At 42.9% G+C, this 14,861-nt stretch overlaps 1 protein-coding gene across 1 annotated transcript; it reads left to right on the top strand.

Moving 5' to 3' along the window:
* Positions 1 to 382: 382 nt before the first annotated feature.
* Positions 383 to 14,604, top strand: LOC143766224 (uncharacterized). The gene is made up of 7 exons (XM_077253732.1): positions 383 to 432; positions 6,865 to 6,999; positions 7,129 to 7,308; positions 7,392 to 7,515; positions 7,599 to 7,696; positions 7,876 to 7,966; positions 11,445 to 14,604. The coding sequence occupies exons 1-7, from the start codon at positions 406 to 408 to the stop codon at positions 12,587 to 12,589; spliced, it is 1,800 nt and encodes a 599-aa protein (XP_077109847.1). The 5' UTR covers positions 383 to 405; the 3' UTR covers positions 12,590 to 14,604.
* The last annotated feature ends 257 nt before the right edge of the window (positions 14,605 to 14,861 follow it).

Below are 14,861 nucleotides of genomic sequence, written 5' to 3'. Positions count from 1 at the left end.
TCGTACACACACGGCTCCGCTCCGTACACCTCGTACACACACACGGCCCCACTCCGTACACCTCGTACACACACACGGCTCCGCTCCGTACACCTCATACACACGGCTCCTCTCCGTACACCTTGTACATACACGGCTCTGCTCCGTACACCTCGTACACACGCGGCTCTGCTCCGTACACCTCGTACACACGCGGCTCAGCTCCGTACACCTCATACACACACGGCTCCGCTACATCCACCCTGTAAACCCCTCCTGACCCCACACATAATCTTCCCCTCATCCAGCACCATGACAACCAGCACAGCACAGTCCTGCATACACTGAGGCCCCTGATCATGTGACCCCTGACTCCTCCCCTCCTGTGACCTCATCCCAGGTCCTGTGCGCACAGAACAGCCATATATGTGGTGTGCGGCTCTGCAGGTGGAGGTAGGTGCTGGAGATTCCCCATTACTGGGCACAGGGGGCAGTAACCCCTTCAGTGCACAGAGTGTTTTGGTGCTTTTCCTGTGATAGAGCCATACCAGCCAACTATGAAAACAGGGAGTGAGGAAACACATATTGCTCCCATAGTACAATGCTCCTTTCTTTCTCCCCCCCGTATAATGTTCCCCCAGTACCGGCCCCTCCCCCCCCCCACACACATTATGACAGTACAAGTTGCCCCCACAATATGGCACCACCCACCTCCTAATAAATATCTCCTCCCTCCCCCACTCCTGGTGCAGATACAGATGACCCCGGGACACAGCACCGACCTCCTGGATCAGTTTCCCAGGGCTGGAGATGTGGCCCCCGGGGCCGGTGCTGTAGATGTATGAGGGGCTGTTATCTGCGGGGGGAGCTGTACATGTAATGGAGACATTCTGGGGACAGATTATCCCAGCAGTAGAACTTTTTCTCTTCAGTGAATGTAGCTGGATTTTACCTTGTTGTTTTCTCTTTATAATTTAATGACCCCGTTCTAGGACCCCAGTGTTAGGCCCCGGCTGTCATGGCGATATATTGGGATGTGTCTATGGGGAACACAGGACTCCCCCTCTCTGTGCCCCAGATATAATGGAGGAGGCGCTCTGCCTCTGTCTTTCTGCCTCAGATACAATAATGGATGTTGTCTCTCCGTTACCTCAGATATATAGAAGATGTCTTCTCTCTGTCCTCATCAAGAATAGAGAATGTTCTTTCTCTTTTGCTAAAACTGTGATATTTATTTCTTTAAGACATTTTTCAGCTTTTCTCCACACCCCTCATTAGTGCGATCATACAGCATAGAAGCCTCTGGTTGCTCCGGTGATGCCCTGTACTACTGTAGTGCGGGGTATTATTCCTGCCTGTCAGGCGGCCGGCGGTGATGGAGTCAGTGACGGATTCTGGCCAGATATGTTTAACCCCTTCACCCCCAAGGGTGGTTTGCACGTTATGGACCGGGCCAATTTTTACAATTCTGACCACTGTCCCTTTATGAGGTTATAACTCTGGAACGCTTCAACGGATCCTGGTGATTCTGACATTGTTTTCTCGTGACATATTGTACTTCATGATAGTGGTAAAAATTCTGTGATAGTACCTGCGTTTATTTGTGAAAAAAACGGAAATTTGGCGAAAATTTTGAAAATGTCGCAATTTTCCAACTTTGAATTTTTATGCAATTAAATCACAGTGATATGTCACACAAAATACTTAATAAGTAACATTTCCCACATGTCTACTTTACATCAGCACAATTTTGGAACCAAAATTTTTTTTTGTTAGGGAGTTATAAGGGTTAAAAGTTGACCAGCAATTTCTCATTTTTACAACACCATTTTTTTTTAGGGACCACATCTCATTTGAAGTCATTTTGAGGGGTCTATATGATAGAAAATACCCAAGTGTGACACCATTCTAAAAACTGCACCCCTCAAGGTGCTCAAAACCATATTCAAGAAGTTTATTAACCCTTCTGGTGCTTCACAGGAATTTTTGGAATGTTTAAATAAAAATGAACATTTAACTTTTTTTTCACAAAAAAATTTACTTCAGCTCCAATTTGTTTTATTTTACCAAGGGTAACAGGAGAAAATGGACCCCAAAAGTTGTTGTACAATTTGTCCTGAGTACGCCGATACCCCATATGTGGGGGTAAACCACTGTTTGGGCGCATGACAGAGCTCGGAAGCGAAGGAGCGCCATTTGACTTTTCAATGCAAAATTGACTGGAATTGAGATGGGACGCCATGTTGCATTTGGAAAGCCCCTGATGTGCCTAAACATTGAAACCCCCCACAAGTGACACCATTTTGGAAAGTAGACCCCCTAAGGAACTTATCTAGATGTGTGGTGAGCGCTTTGACCCACCAAGGGCTTCACAGAAGTTTATAATGCAGAGCCGTAAAAATAAAACAAAAATTTTTTCCCACAAAAATTATTTTTTAGCCCCCAGTTTTGTATTTTCCGGAGGGTAACAGGAGAAATTGGACCCCAAAAGTTGTTGTCCAATTTGTCCTGAGTGCGCTGATACCCCATATGTGGGGGGGAACCACCGTTTGGACGCATGGAAGGGCTCGGAAGGGAAGGAGCGCCATTTGGAATGCAGACTTAGATGGAATGGTCTGCAGGCGTCACATTGTGTTTGCAGAGCCCCTAATGTACCTAAACAGTAGAAGCCCCGCACAAGTGACCCCATTTTGGAAACTAGACCCCCCAAGGAACTTATCTAGATGTGTTGTAAGAACTTTGAACCCCCAAGTGTTTCACTACAGTTTATAACGCAGAGCCGTGAAAATAAAAAATCTTTTTTTTTTCCCCCCACAAAAATTATTTTTTAGCCCCGTTTTGTATTTTCCCAGGGGTAACAGGAGAAATTGGACCCCAAAGGTTGTTGTCCTATTTGTCCTGAGTACGCTGATACCCCATATGTTGGGGTAAACCCCTGTTTGGGCACACGGGAGAGCTCGGAAGGGAAGGAGCACTGTTTTACTTTTTCAACGCAGAATTGGCTGGAATTGAGATCGGACGCCATGTCGCGTTTGGAGAGCCCCTGATGTGCCGAAACAGTGGAAAACCCCCCAATTATAACTGAAACCCTAATCCAAACACACCCCTAACCCTAATCCCAACAGTAACCCTAACCACACCTCTAACCTTGACACACCCCTAACCCCAACCCTATTCCCAACCGTAAATGTAATCTAAACCCTAACCGTAACTTTAGCCCCAACCCTAACCCTAACTTTAGCCCCAACCCTAACTGTAGCCTTAACCCTAGCCCCAACCCTTGCCCTAACCCTAGCCCTAATGGGAAAATGGAAATAAATACATTTTTTTATTTTTCCCTAACTAAGGGGGTGATGAAGGGGGGTTTGATTTTTTTAGCGGATTTTTATGATTGGCAGCCGTCACACACTGAAAGACGCTTTTTATTGCAAAAAATATTTTTTGCGTTACCACATTTTGAGAGCTATAAATTTTCCATATTTTGGTCCACAGAGTCATGTGAGGTCTTGTTTTTTGCGGGACGAGTTGACGCTTTTATTGGTAACATTTTTGGGCACGTCACATTTTTTGATCGCTTTTTATTCCGATTTTTGTGAGGCAGAATGACCAAAAACCAGCTATTCATGAATTTCTTTTGGGGGAGGCGTTTATACCGTTCTGCGTTTGGTAAAATTGATAAAGCAGTTTTATTCTTCGGGTCAGTACGATTACAGCGATACCTCATTTATATTATTTTTTTATGTTTTGGCGCTTTTATACGATAAAAACTATTTTATGGAAAAAATAATTATTTTTGCATCGCTTTATTCTCAGGACTATAACTTTTTAATTTTTTTGCTGATCATGCTGTATGGTGGCTCGTTATTTGCAGGACAAGATGACGCTTTCAGCGGTACCATGGTTATTTATATCTGTCTTTTTGATCGCGTGTTATTCCACTTTTTGTTCGGCAGTATGATAATAAAGCGTTGTTTTTTTGCCTCGTTTTTTTTTTTTTTTTCTTACGGTGTTTACTGAAGGGGTTAACTAGTGGGCCAGTTTTATAGGTCGGGTCGTTACGGACGCGGCGATACTAAATATGTGTACTTTTATTGTTTTTTATTATTTAGATAAAGAAATGTATTTATGGGAATAATATATATATATTTTTTTTTCATTATTTTGGAATATTTTTTTAAATTTTTTTTTACACATTTGGAAATTTTTTTTTTTTACTTTTTTACTTTGCCCCAGGGGGGGACAATACAGATCGGTGATCTGCCAGTTTGCATAGCACTCTGACAGATCACCGATCTGAGAGAAGTGCAGGCTGCTTCACAGTGCCTGCTCTGAGCAGGCTTCTGTGAAGCCACCTCCCTCCCTGCAGGACCCGGATCCGCGGCCATCTTGGATCCGGGTCTGGAGCAGGCAGGGAGGGAGGTAAGACCCTCGCAGCAACGCGATCACATCGCGTTGCTGCGGGGGGCTTAGGGAAGCCCGCAGGGAGCCCCCTCCCTGCGCGATGCTTCCCTGCACCGCCGGCACATCGCGATCATGTTTGATCGCGGTGTGCCGGGGGTTAATGTGCCGGGAGCGGTCCGTGACCGCTCCTGGCACATAGTGCCAGATGTCAGCTGCGATAGTCAGCTGACACCCGGCCGCGATTGGCCGCGCTCCCCCCGTGAGCGCGGCCGATCGTGCTGGACGTACTATTCCGTCCTTGGGAAGTAGGGCCCACCCCACATGGACGGAATAGTACGTCTAATGACAGAAAGGGGTTAAAGAAGTTATCCATTACCCAACTCATTTCATTTTTTAGTCATTAATCGTGTCATTAAGTGCCAGTAAATGCATCCATGCTCTTATTATAGTAATATATCCCTTTATCATGCAGAAAGCCTCACTTTGTGTCTGCCAGCTGCAGCTCTGCTGTTTTCATCGATTAGGCTCCAAGCTTAATGTGTCCTAATACTACTTTATGCATTGCAGTGGCCTGTGAGCCAGCACTTACCATGTCCACTCCGTTCTCCACCCAAACTCCTTCCTCGCTCTAATTATATAGAGAATATACCTTCCTTTTCAGGTAATAGATTTTTTCTTTGAATAGCAATAAGGCTAAGAATAGCGTCAATTATCATAAACCTACGCAGAAATACAACACTGCAGTCTAATCAGAATTAAGCATGTGATGCCTCATTTTACTCTGATTACATGCATCCCACTATGTTTATTATTCCTGATGAGCGAATATGCTCAGATAAGATGTTATCTGAGCATGCTCGTGTGCTAACAGAGTGTGTCTTCGGGGTGCTTGAAAAATATGTTCGAGTCCCCGTGCCTGCATGTCTCTCAGCTTTCAACAGCAGCAACACATGTAGGGATTATGTAACACACAAGCAATCCATGCATGTGTTGCAGCCGTCGAACTTCGAAGACACTCGGTTAGCACACAAGCATGCTTGGATAACACATGTCACGTCCCAGGACCAGGGGCTCCTTCCCTATCGCTAGGGGCATCCTGTTTCTCACATTACTTCTGATGGTGAAGGCACCGGGGCCACGTACCCTGCCTTAGTTCCTGAATCCGCCCTGAGTCTTTACCTTTCTCCCATCCAGGGCAGAGGGGAGTAGTAGTGTAATGTAATACACCAACCAGACTAACAAAGTAATACGAACAGGGGTAACGAAAAATACCAAACATGCAAATAAACACACACACACACACACACACAGAGAAATTCACTGATGCGTGGAGGATGGGGTTAAACTAAATTTGGAGAAGAAAATAAATTATCACACACTCAATACCTAGCAACAGTCATAGGTAAATCCACCAAACGCCTTCTCCAATATTAAAGGGAACCTATCACCCCGTTTTTTAAAGATTAGATAAAAATAGTGTGAAATAGGGGCAGAGCTGGGCTTTACATTAGTGCCTTTTTGTTGCCTTTATTCCCCCGTTAAGCTGCCGAAATACCTGTGTGAAGTGGCCGTTTTGTCCTGTCACTCAAGTTGGTCAGGTCGGATGGGCGTGGTTACAGCGCTTTTTTTCCCTCAGAAACCTGCTCATCATTACGTTGGTGGCGTAGTGGTGTGCGCATGTCCAAAGCGAAGATCCACTGCCCAGGAGATTCAAAACAGCGCGGGCTTCGCTATTCGCCGTTTACCGGTGGGCGCGGCCATCTTTCCTGTGGCCGCGCGTGCGCAGATGGAGCGCTCTGCTGCCCGGGCTTCAGGAAAATGGCCGCCGCGATCTCCATCTGCGCACGCGCGGAATCCCGCGGCCATTTTCCTGAAGTCCTGAAAGATGAGAAAAAGAGGTTAGATTATACTCACTCAGGGGCGGTCCCGCTGCGGTTCTGGTCTGATGGGCGTCGCGGTCCGGTCTGGGGCCTCCCATCTTCTTACGATGACGTCCTCTTCTTGTCTTCACGCTGCGGCTCCGGCGTACTTTGTCTGCCCTGCTGAGGGCAGAGCAAAGTACTGCAGTGCGCAAGTGCCGGGCCTCTCTGACCTTTCCCGGCACCTGCGCACTGCAGTACTTTGCTCTGCCCTCAACAGGGCAGACAAAGTACGCCGGAGCCGGAGCTGCAGCGTGAAGACAAGAAGAGGACATTATCATAAGAAGATGGGAGGCCCCGGACCGGACCGCGATGCCCATCGGACCAGAACCGCAGAGGGACCGCCCCTGAGTGAGTATAATCTAACCTCTTTTTCTCATCTTTCAGGATACATCGGGGGCTTATCTACAGCATTACAGAATGCTGTAGATAAGCCCCTGAAGCCGGTGGGCTTAGCTCACCTTCGATTTTGGGGGTGACAGGTTCCCTTTAATATCTCCATTAATTGTATTATTAAATGGGATTCTTTATGATGTTATGTAGGCTTCATCTTTTCCCCATTCAGGTTCCTACAATATCGGATCTTCTATATAAAATAATTTTCCTGATTTACCAGTCAAGAATGGATATGGACAAGGACAAGATGGCGGAGAGGATATTACACATCACCCTAGAGATCCTCTTCTGGCTTACTGGAGAGGTGAGAGATTCTGATGACTTCACATTACATCTTTCTTATCTATGGGAATAACAGATGGACAGAACTGGAGAGGTGAGGACTCTGGAAATGTCTGTAGTGAGATTTATTAATGTGTCTCTCCATAACCAGGATTACACAGTAGTGAAGAAGACCTCTAGTGAGCAATGTCAGGACCCTGTGTCTGAGGGATGGGGGAGACCTGTGAGCCCAATCACAGGGCCTCCACCTCACACCCTGATACATGAGAACTTCAATGACCAGAAGATCCTAGAACTCACCTACAAGATGATTGAGCTGTTGACTTTAGAGGTGACACTGCTGGGAATGCTGGGACAATATACAGTATTGCTATGAAGGGATCGGGGTGATGACGGTATCATTATATGTGTCAGGTTGCTATAAGGTGTCAGGATGTCACCATCTATTTCTCCTTGGAAGAGTGGGAGTATTTAGAAGATCACAAAGATCTGTACAAGGATGTCATGATGGAGGTTCCCCAGTCCCTCACATCACCAGGTAATAGACAGGACTAATTACACACGGCCTATCATTATCTGTATGTGAAGAATGAATTCAGTCCCTGTATGTGTTTCCTCCAGTTCTATCCAGTAAGAGGACAACACCAGAGAGATGTCCCCGTCCTCTTCTTCCACAGGGCTGTAAACAAGAAGATCCCAATGTTCCTCAGGATCATCAGGTAGATGGAGAGAAGGTGTCATGAGATCTCCCCTATGATTTGTAGACGGCTGTGAAGGTTTTGTGCTCAGTCTTGTTTTATCCACTAGTATTATATGTTTTACACTTGTGTAATGAGAACGGTGGAGATGGCAGGATTAGAGCTGATCATAGATGTGACTTTTCCAATATTTGTTTCAGGGTGAAGATCTTACCCATATTACTATTACAGAGACATATGTGAGGGGTGATGAGTGGTTTAAAGAGGAGATTCCTACATGTGACTACCCAGGTGAGTAGTAACCATTAAATGCAGAGAAGTCACATTTTCTTTAGTCACTGGCTGGCATGATATTGGTGAAGCACAGCTGAAATCCAATGGCCAGAGAAGCATGAGCGGGGAACAGCAAGTGGTAGCTCAAGTTCTTGGAATTAGCACTAGGAATTGTAGGAACATGAGAGGGGAGGATTGAGGACAGTCTATGTAAGGGAACGTTGACACATTAAGTATTTGGTCAGTTTTTTCCATCAGTATTTGCAAATTGTCTCTTCAGAGAAGAAGAGGACTAGAACTCTAGTGCCACCTATTGGAAGTAGCACTCCTAACAGTCAATGTCGACCCATTTACGAGCCTTGTCACGTGACTTAGGATAAAAGCCAAACCAGAATCTCAATTTGCAGACACTGTGTTTTGGGGTACTGCCCCTCATCAGTGCAAAGGAGTGGGTGAAAAATGCAGAAGTGATATACTTTTCCTCTGATTGTTCCACTCCTGGTTTTGGCTTACAAATACTGATGGAAAATACTGACCAAATACTGAATGTGTGAATGTGGCCATAGATAGTTCTCAGGAGCTGGAGACTGAAACTAGACTAAAGGCTAGACACAGTACTCAAGCAATGAGTGAGAGTTCCATGTGGCTATAAGTAGGCCCAAAAAGGAAGCAAGATGGCTTCCAAAGGTTCAACACTGACCATCTTAGTAAAGGGTCATTGTGTGGAGGTTGCAGACCTCATGGATTGTGTGGCTTTGCTAAAAGATTGAGAAGCTGGACTCTGTGCCGAGTGGGCAAACCAACACTACTGTATGGACTTTGTGCCGGACAAAGCTGTATTTAAGTTTACTGTGATATTGTTTGAGGACTGCAATAAACCAGCCAGACTTTTAAAAAGAAACAGTTCCTGAGATACCTCACATTGCTTCCAAGTGAGTAGTATTGTTAAATTATATATAAAGCAAAAACCCTGTGTGTGGTAGCCCTTTGAATACAAAGTCACGTTTTTCACCCGATTTGAGTGAATTTTTGCACAGTCCGACTTTAACACCAGACTAAAAATACTATGAACATTAAGGCCCACAATCCAAAAGTAGCAGTGCTTTCGACGCAGCGCATGTTCGTTGCGTCCAAAGCGCTGCCGTCTATTGAACGCAGGTGAATCCGCATGTGTTCACTGATCCATGCAGATTCACCTCGTTCAATACATTCTATTGGTGAAATTTCTAGTCTCCGCAAGAGAAATTGACATGATGCGGTCTGGAAAGACTCGCCGCATGTCAGTCTCCGTGAGTGACCCACAGGTGTCTGTGGACGCATAGTGGACATGGGATTTCTCGAAGTAAAAACCCGCAGCAACTCTGGATCGTGAGCACATAGCCTTAAACTTAAAATCCCTCCCCTTTATGAGATTTGCCCCCCTTTTTAGGCTCTATAGAATTAAATGAGAAAATTGGTGTCTGTGTGTTGAGTGTAAAACCGCAGTTTTTGCCCAAAGAGTCTTAAGGAATTAAAGCGACAGCGCCCGATGAGTCGCTCTTAAAGTGGTAGCAACCATATAGTCAATAAGGTGGGGCAACCTGATCGCTCTAAATTCTGTAATTATAGCAACAGCTGTTGCAGAAATAACTGGGGCCATAGTTATGAGAATTGCCTCACAGTAAGATTGTTCTAGTTGAACTTTAGCTTCTGCAGAAGTAACTGGGGCCACATTTATGAAAATTGCTTACAGTAAGATCGTTTTAGTTTCCTATAGCAAGAAGAGTGCAGCTTTCAGCATTAGGCTGCTGAGGTAAAGTAAAAGCTGAGCTCTGATTGGTTGCAGTGGACAATTAGAACAGTCTGACTGAGGCAGTCACACGCTTTCTGCTTGAAATATATAAATTAACCTATTAGATCTTTGATCAGTATGAGGTGATTACTAAGGATTATAATACGAAGGACTGTTTTTTTTTAAATGCTGCCAAAAATACAACCATCTATTGGGCAAATTAAGAAAACAAAGCTGTCTGAAACAGCTGAGACAAGTGAACAACTAGCATCCCGGCTTGAAAGGAAACGGATGAGACAAGCTGAATCAAGGGAAGCTGAAACATCTGGACAAAAGGATGAATGTCGTCAAAATGTCCGCATACAACATATACAACTTATGCAAAGATGTAGGCAGGTTGACTTGAGTTTGGAACCATTTCACTATGACCCAATTCAGGACTATAGCTCATATCTGAAAGTCATAATGCGTAAAATGGATGTAATATGCGAACATTGTCAAGCAAAAAAGTTTAACTTGGAATCACCTGGTATGTGCTGCTCGAATGGCAAAGTCAGTTTGCCACCTTCAAATCAACTTCCCAAACGACTACTTTCATACATGTAGAGAGCAACTCCTGAGTCCAAGCATTTTCTTCAAACTATCAGGAGATACCATTCATCTTTCCCGATGAAATCCTTTGGTGCGACAGCTGGACTTGAGGAAGCAGGATTTATGTCAACTTTTAAAGTCCAAGGCCAAATACATCACAAAATAGGTTTCATGCTTCCTGAAGCAAATGAAGACCCCACATTTTTACAAATGTACTTTTTGGGAGATGAGCAGATGCAAGATGGTCGATGTTGTGAAGCTATACCTGACACAAAAAAAAATATTGTTTTGAATTTGCAAAGATTTTTCCATCAACACAATCCTGTAGTAAACCTTTTTAAAACAGCCTTAGAAAGAATGTCAAGTGACGAATATCAGATTGTAATCGGAGCAGACGACACTGGTTGGTGAATACAAAAAAACAATTTAATTCTCCCAGTGTTAATGAAGTAGCTATTGTACTAGTTGGACAGTACTTTAAGCCGAGATATAATTATTCAGCAAAAGGATGGTCAGAATGAGGTCCAAGGTCAGGCAGCAATAGATCAATAACCAGAGCACAGAAATACAAGGCACACCACTGAGCAGATCCTAAGTCTGACAGAAATCTGGGACCGACAGCTCAGCTAAGTAGCTGGGTAATTACCTGGAACAGGGAACACCAGTAAGAAGCTCAGAACCTCCCAGACTCCGTTTGGATGACTGAGCTTTTAGTCACTGTGTGAAAAACACACTGATCGGTGGAATCATAACACCCACATTGCTTTTCAAGAGCCTTTCAGCCCCTAATTATTGTGGAAACCTCTGTTTTTCCACTGACAGATGATGAACCTGAGTGTGAACTTGTTTTTTGCAGAATGGGTAGACGTTTTCATTGGTTTCATTTTCCCCTACATAACTTTTTGGGTGGCTTTTTATTTCAATATTTGGGAGAAAGGATTAACAAACAGTTGAAAACCATGCTCTACTGGTTCATGCTATGAGAATATCTATTAGTCTGTGAGTTGGTATTGTCTTAGAGAATAATTAAATTTTGCTACATAATTTGCCATTTCTTCAGACATTTTATGTAGATATGTTAAAAAATGTAAGGATATTTTATTCAAAACTAATATTTGGTTTTATTCTTGGCAGATGAATGTACCAAGAAAATAGTGGGACAGCTGACGTCTTCAATTTTTAAATCAGATGACCTTGAGATCACACAGGATACATTTGAAGTGAATGCCATTACTCCAGATATACCATCATCCCTTCACAGCAAAGATCTATCATTTAATCCTTTGAAACAGTTCATATCTTCTGATTCATTAAAGACTACTAAGAAATATAAAACTCACAAAAGAGACAAAGAAAAACAAACTGATCATAAAGCAAAGATATTTTCACATTCAGAATATGGAAATAGTTTTCCCCTCAAGACGTGTTATGTTAAAGATCAAAAAAGTGACACAGAGGAGAACAGATTTTCTTGTTCCAAGTGTGGAAAATATTTTAACCAGAAATCAATTCTTGTTACACATGAAAGAATTCATAATGGTGAGAAGCCATACTCATGTTCAGAATGTGGGAAATATTTTAACCAGAAATCAATTCTTCTTAGGCATGAGAAAATTCATACTGGGGAGAAGCCACATTCATGTTCAGAATGTGGGAAATATTTTAACCAGAAATCAATTCTTCTTAGGCATGAGAAAATTCATACTGGGGAGAAGCCACATTCATGTTCAGAATGTGGAAAATGTTTTAGCCAGAAATCAGTTCTTGTGAGGCATGAGAAAATTCATACTGGCGTGAAGCCACATTCATGTTCAGAATGTGGAAAATGTTTTTTACATAAATCACACCTTGTTACACATAAGAGAAGTCACACAGGGGAGAAGCCATATTCATGCTCAGAATGTGAGAAATGTTTTACAGAGAAATCAAATCTTATCGCACATCACAGAACTCACACAGGGGAGAAACTATATTTATGTTCAGAATGTGGGAAATATTTTATCTGCAAATCTCATCTTGTTAAGCACCAGAGAATTCACACAGGGGAGAAGCCTTTTCCATGTTCAGAATGTGGGAAATGTTTTACAGAGAAATCACATCTGATCTCGCATCAGAAAACTCACACAGGGGAGAAACAATATTTATGTTTAGAATGTGGAAAATATTTTAACCGGAAATCAATTCTTGTTAGACACCAGAGAATTCACAGAGTGGGAAGCGTTTTTGATGCTCAGAATGTGGGAAATATTTTAACCCCAAATGGTTTAAATCCTACATAGGGAAAATCCATTAGCGTACCTAAAATGTAAGAAATTATTTATTTGAAAATAATATTTTGTTGAATCAAAAATAACTCGCATGGGGAAAAACTATATATTTTATTGACAAAGACAGTTGTATAATTAACCCCTTCATGACTTGTGAAGTACATGTACCTCAAAAATCGTGTCCCTGTCTTTGATGCTGGCTTGAAGGCCGAGCCCACATCTTTCCCAGCACATGATGGCTGATTTATTTAGCCATCATATTCCTTTAACAGCCACGGGTAGAGTGGAGCTCCACTATTCTGTATTTAAAAATGAAACAACGGAGATGCAATTGAACTGTAGACATTCCGGTGTAACAAAAGTGGTTGAACAGAAATATCTTAAACGTTTAAGAATTGCAACCAGTTTTCTAAAACCTCCTCATTTAAGGGGCTCAAAAGTAATTTGACAAATTAAATGTATCAGAAATTAAATTATTATAATAAAAAGTTATTGGGTGAATTTAGAATGTTCTGATGAGGACTAGCAAATGAATGATGTGGGAATGTTACTCACTTAGGTGCGTGGTAGGGTAACACAGGAACCGTTTCAATTTAAATGTCCAGGCTGGTAAATCATGCCACGAGTAAAGGAAAATAAATAGACTTTTAGTACAGGCAAAACAAAGTAAACTGTTCCAACAAAGTCATTTTAGAGAGTCCAGGACACAGGCTGGATAGCATCTTTCATACCAGCTCAGTCTGGAGACATCACACTGGAGGTCTTCTTACCTCCACACTCAGGCCATGTGTCAAACAATCAGATTCCATTTCATTATGTGAACAACACCCTTAGGTGGAGTATGTAGTTCGCTAGACCCCCTCCATCTCTCAGACTGCCTGTAAACCTGACCCAGGCCTCTTAGTACTATGTGCAATAGAGCATTACTCCAGGTTTATATCACAGAGGACAACCACCTTTGTGATACATACATCACATTATTTATGTGTCCGGTAGTCCCCTTAAATACTTCCTCCCTCTGTCTAAAGCTGTGGTGTTTGGCACCTTTTACCATTAGACTCGGGATTTTCGTGAGGCCATTGGCATCACCATATAGGTTCCCGGCTCTATGTTCCACGTGGAGTAAGGAATGGTCTGATACCAATTTAAATTTTCACCATAACAGATAGTATTGTAATGTGTCCCCCGCCACTTTATGGACAAGCATTCCATCTCTAATATGGAATAATTCTTCTTACATGCTGACTTCTTACTCAGGTAGAGTATGGAGTTCTCCTTCCTGTATCCTGAGAAAGGACTGATCCTAAACTGAATTCTGAGGCATCTTTCTGGAGCACAAATTCCTTCTTAAAGTTTGGGGCTAGCAGAACAGGCTGCTTAAACAGGACTACTTTCAGTTTTTGAAAGGCCACCTCCGCAGTCCATTTGGCCATATCTGATTTTGTCCATTGAAGGAGGATGGTCAGAGGTGTGGCCATCATGGCAAAGTCTGGGAGGAAACTCCATGTAGTGCCCCATGATTCAGAGAAAAACTCTAACTTGCTTCTTTGAGAGTGGTCTCGGTCAGTTTTGGATTGCGTCCACTTTATTGATCTGGGTTTGATCTTGCCTCTACCTACTACATATCCAAGGTATTTTGCATCTTCTTTATCCATGGCACATTTTTTTATAGAAAACCCCACCTGTCTGAGAGCATAAAACACCTCCTTGACTTTTCGCAGATGACTTCCCCAATCTGGGCTGAAGACTACAATATCGTCTAAGTATGCCGCGGCGTAATTCTTATGGTGCGCGAGGATCCAGTGCATGACCTGGAGGGTGGCCGATGCTCTATGCAGTCCAAATGACATTCAGTCGTATTGGAACTATCCATCAAACGTAGAGAAAAAAGTTTTCTCCTTAGCTTCCTGTGACGTGGGTCTTTACCAATATTCCTTTGTTAAGTTCAAGGTGGTTATGTACAGTGGGTATGGAAAGTATTCAGACCACTTTTAAGTTTTTTACTCTTTATCATTGCAGCCATTTGGTAAATTCAATAAAGTTCATTTTTTTCTCATTAATGTACACTCTGCACCCCATCTTGACTGAAAAACAAACAGAAATGTAGAAATTTTTGCAAATTTATTAAAAAAGAAAAACTGAAATGTCACATGGTCATAAGTATTCAGACCCTTTGCTCAGTATTGAGTAGAAGCAGCCTTTTGAGCTAGTACAACCATGAGTCTTTTTCACACCTGGATTTGGGGATTCTTTGCCATTCCTCCTTGCAGATCCTCTCCAGTCC

The sequence above is a fragment of the Ranitomeya variabilis genome, chromosome 4 (genome assembly GCF_051348905.1).
Source record: "Ranitomeya variabilis isolate aRanVar5 chromosome 4, aRanVar5.hap1, whole genome shotgun sequence".
Lineage (NCBI taxonomy): Eukaryota > Metazoa > Chordata > Amphibia > Anura > Dendrobatidae > Ranitomeya > Ranitomeya variabilis.
This window is presented reverse-complemented; position numbering and strand designations above follow the sequence as displayed.

What these genes read in the sequence shown, in the direction of transcription:
- LOC143766224 (XM_077253732.1), top strand. Translation starts at nt 406, where the DNA reads ATGTGGTGTGCGGCTCTGCAGGTGGAG. An exon ending in TCTTCTGGCTTACTGGAGAG is followed by an intron (nt 7,000 to 7,128) that starts GTGAGAGATTCT and finishes CTCCATAACCAG; the next exon opens with GATTACACAGTAGTGAAGAA. An exon ending in ATGTTCCTCAGGATCATCAG is followed by an intron (nt 7,697 to 7,875) that starts GTAGATGGAGAG and finishes TATTTGTTTCAG; the next exon opens with GGTGAAGATCTTACCCATAT.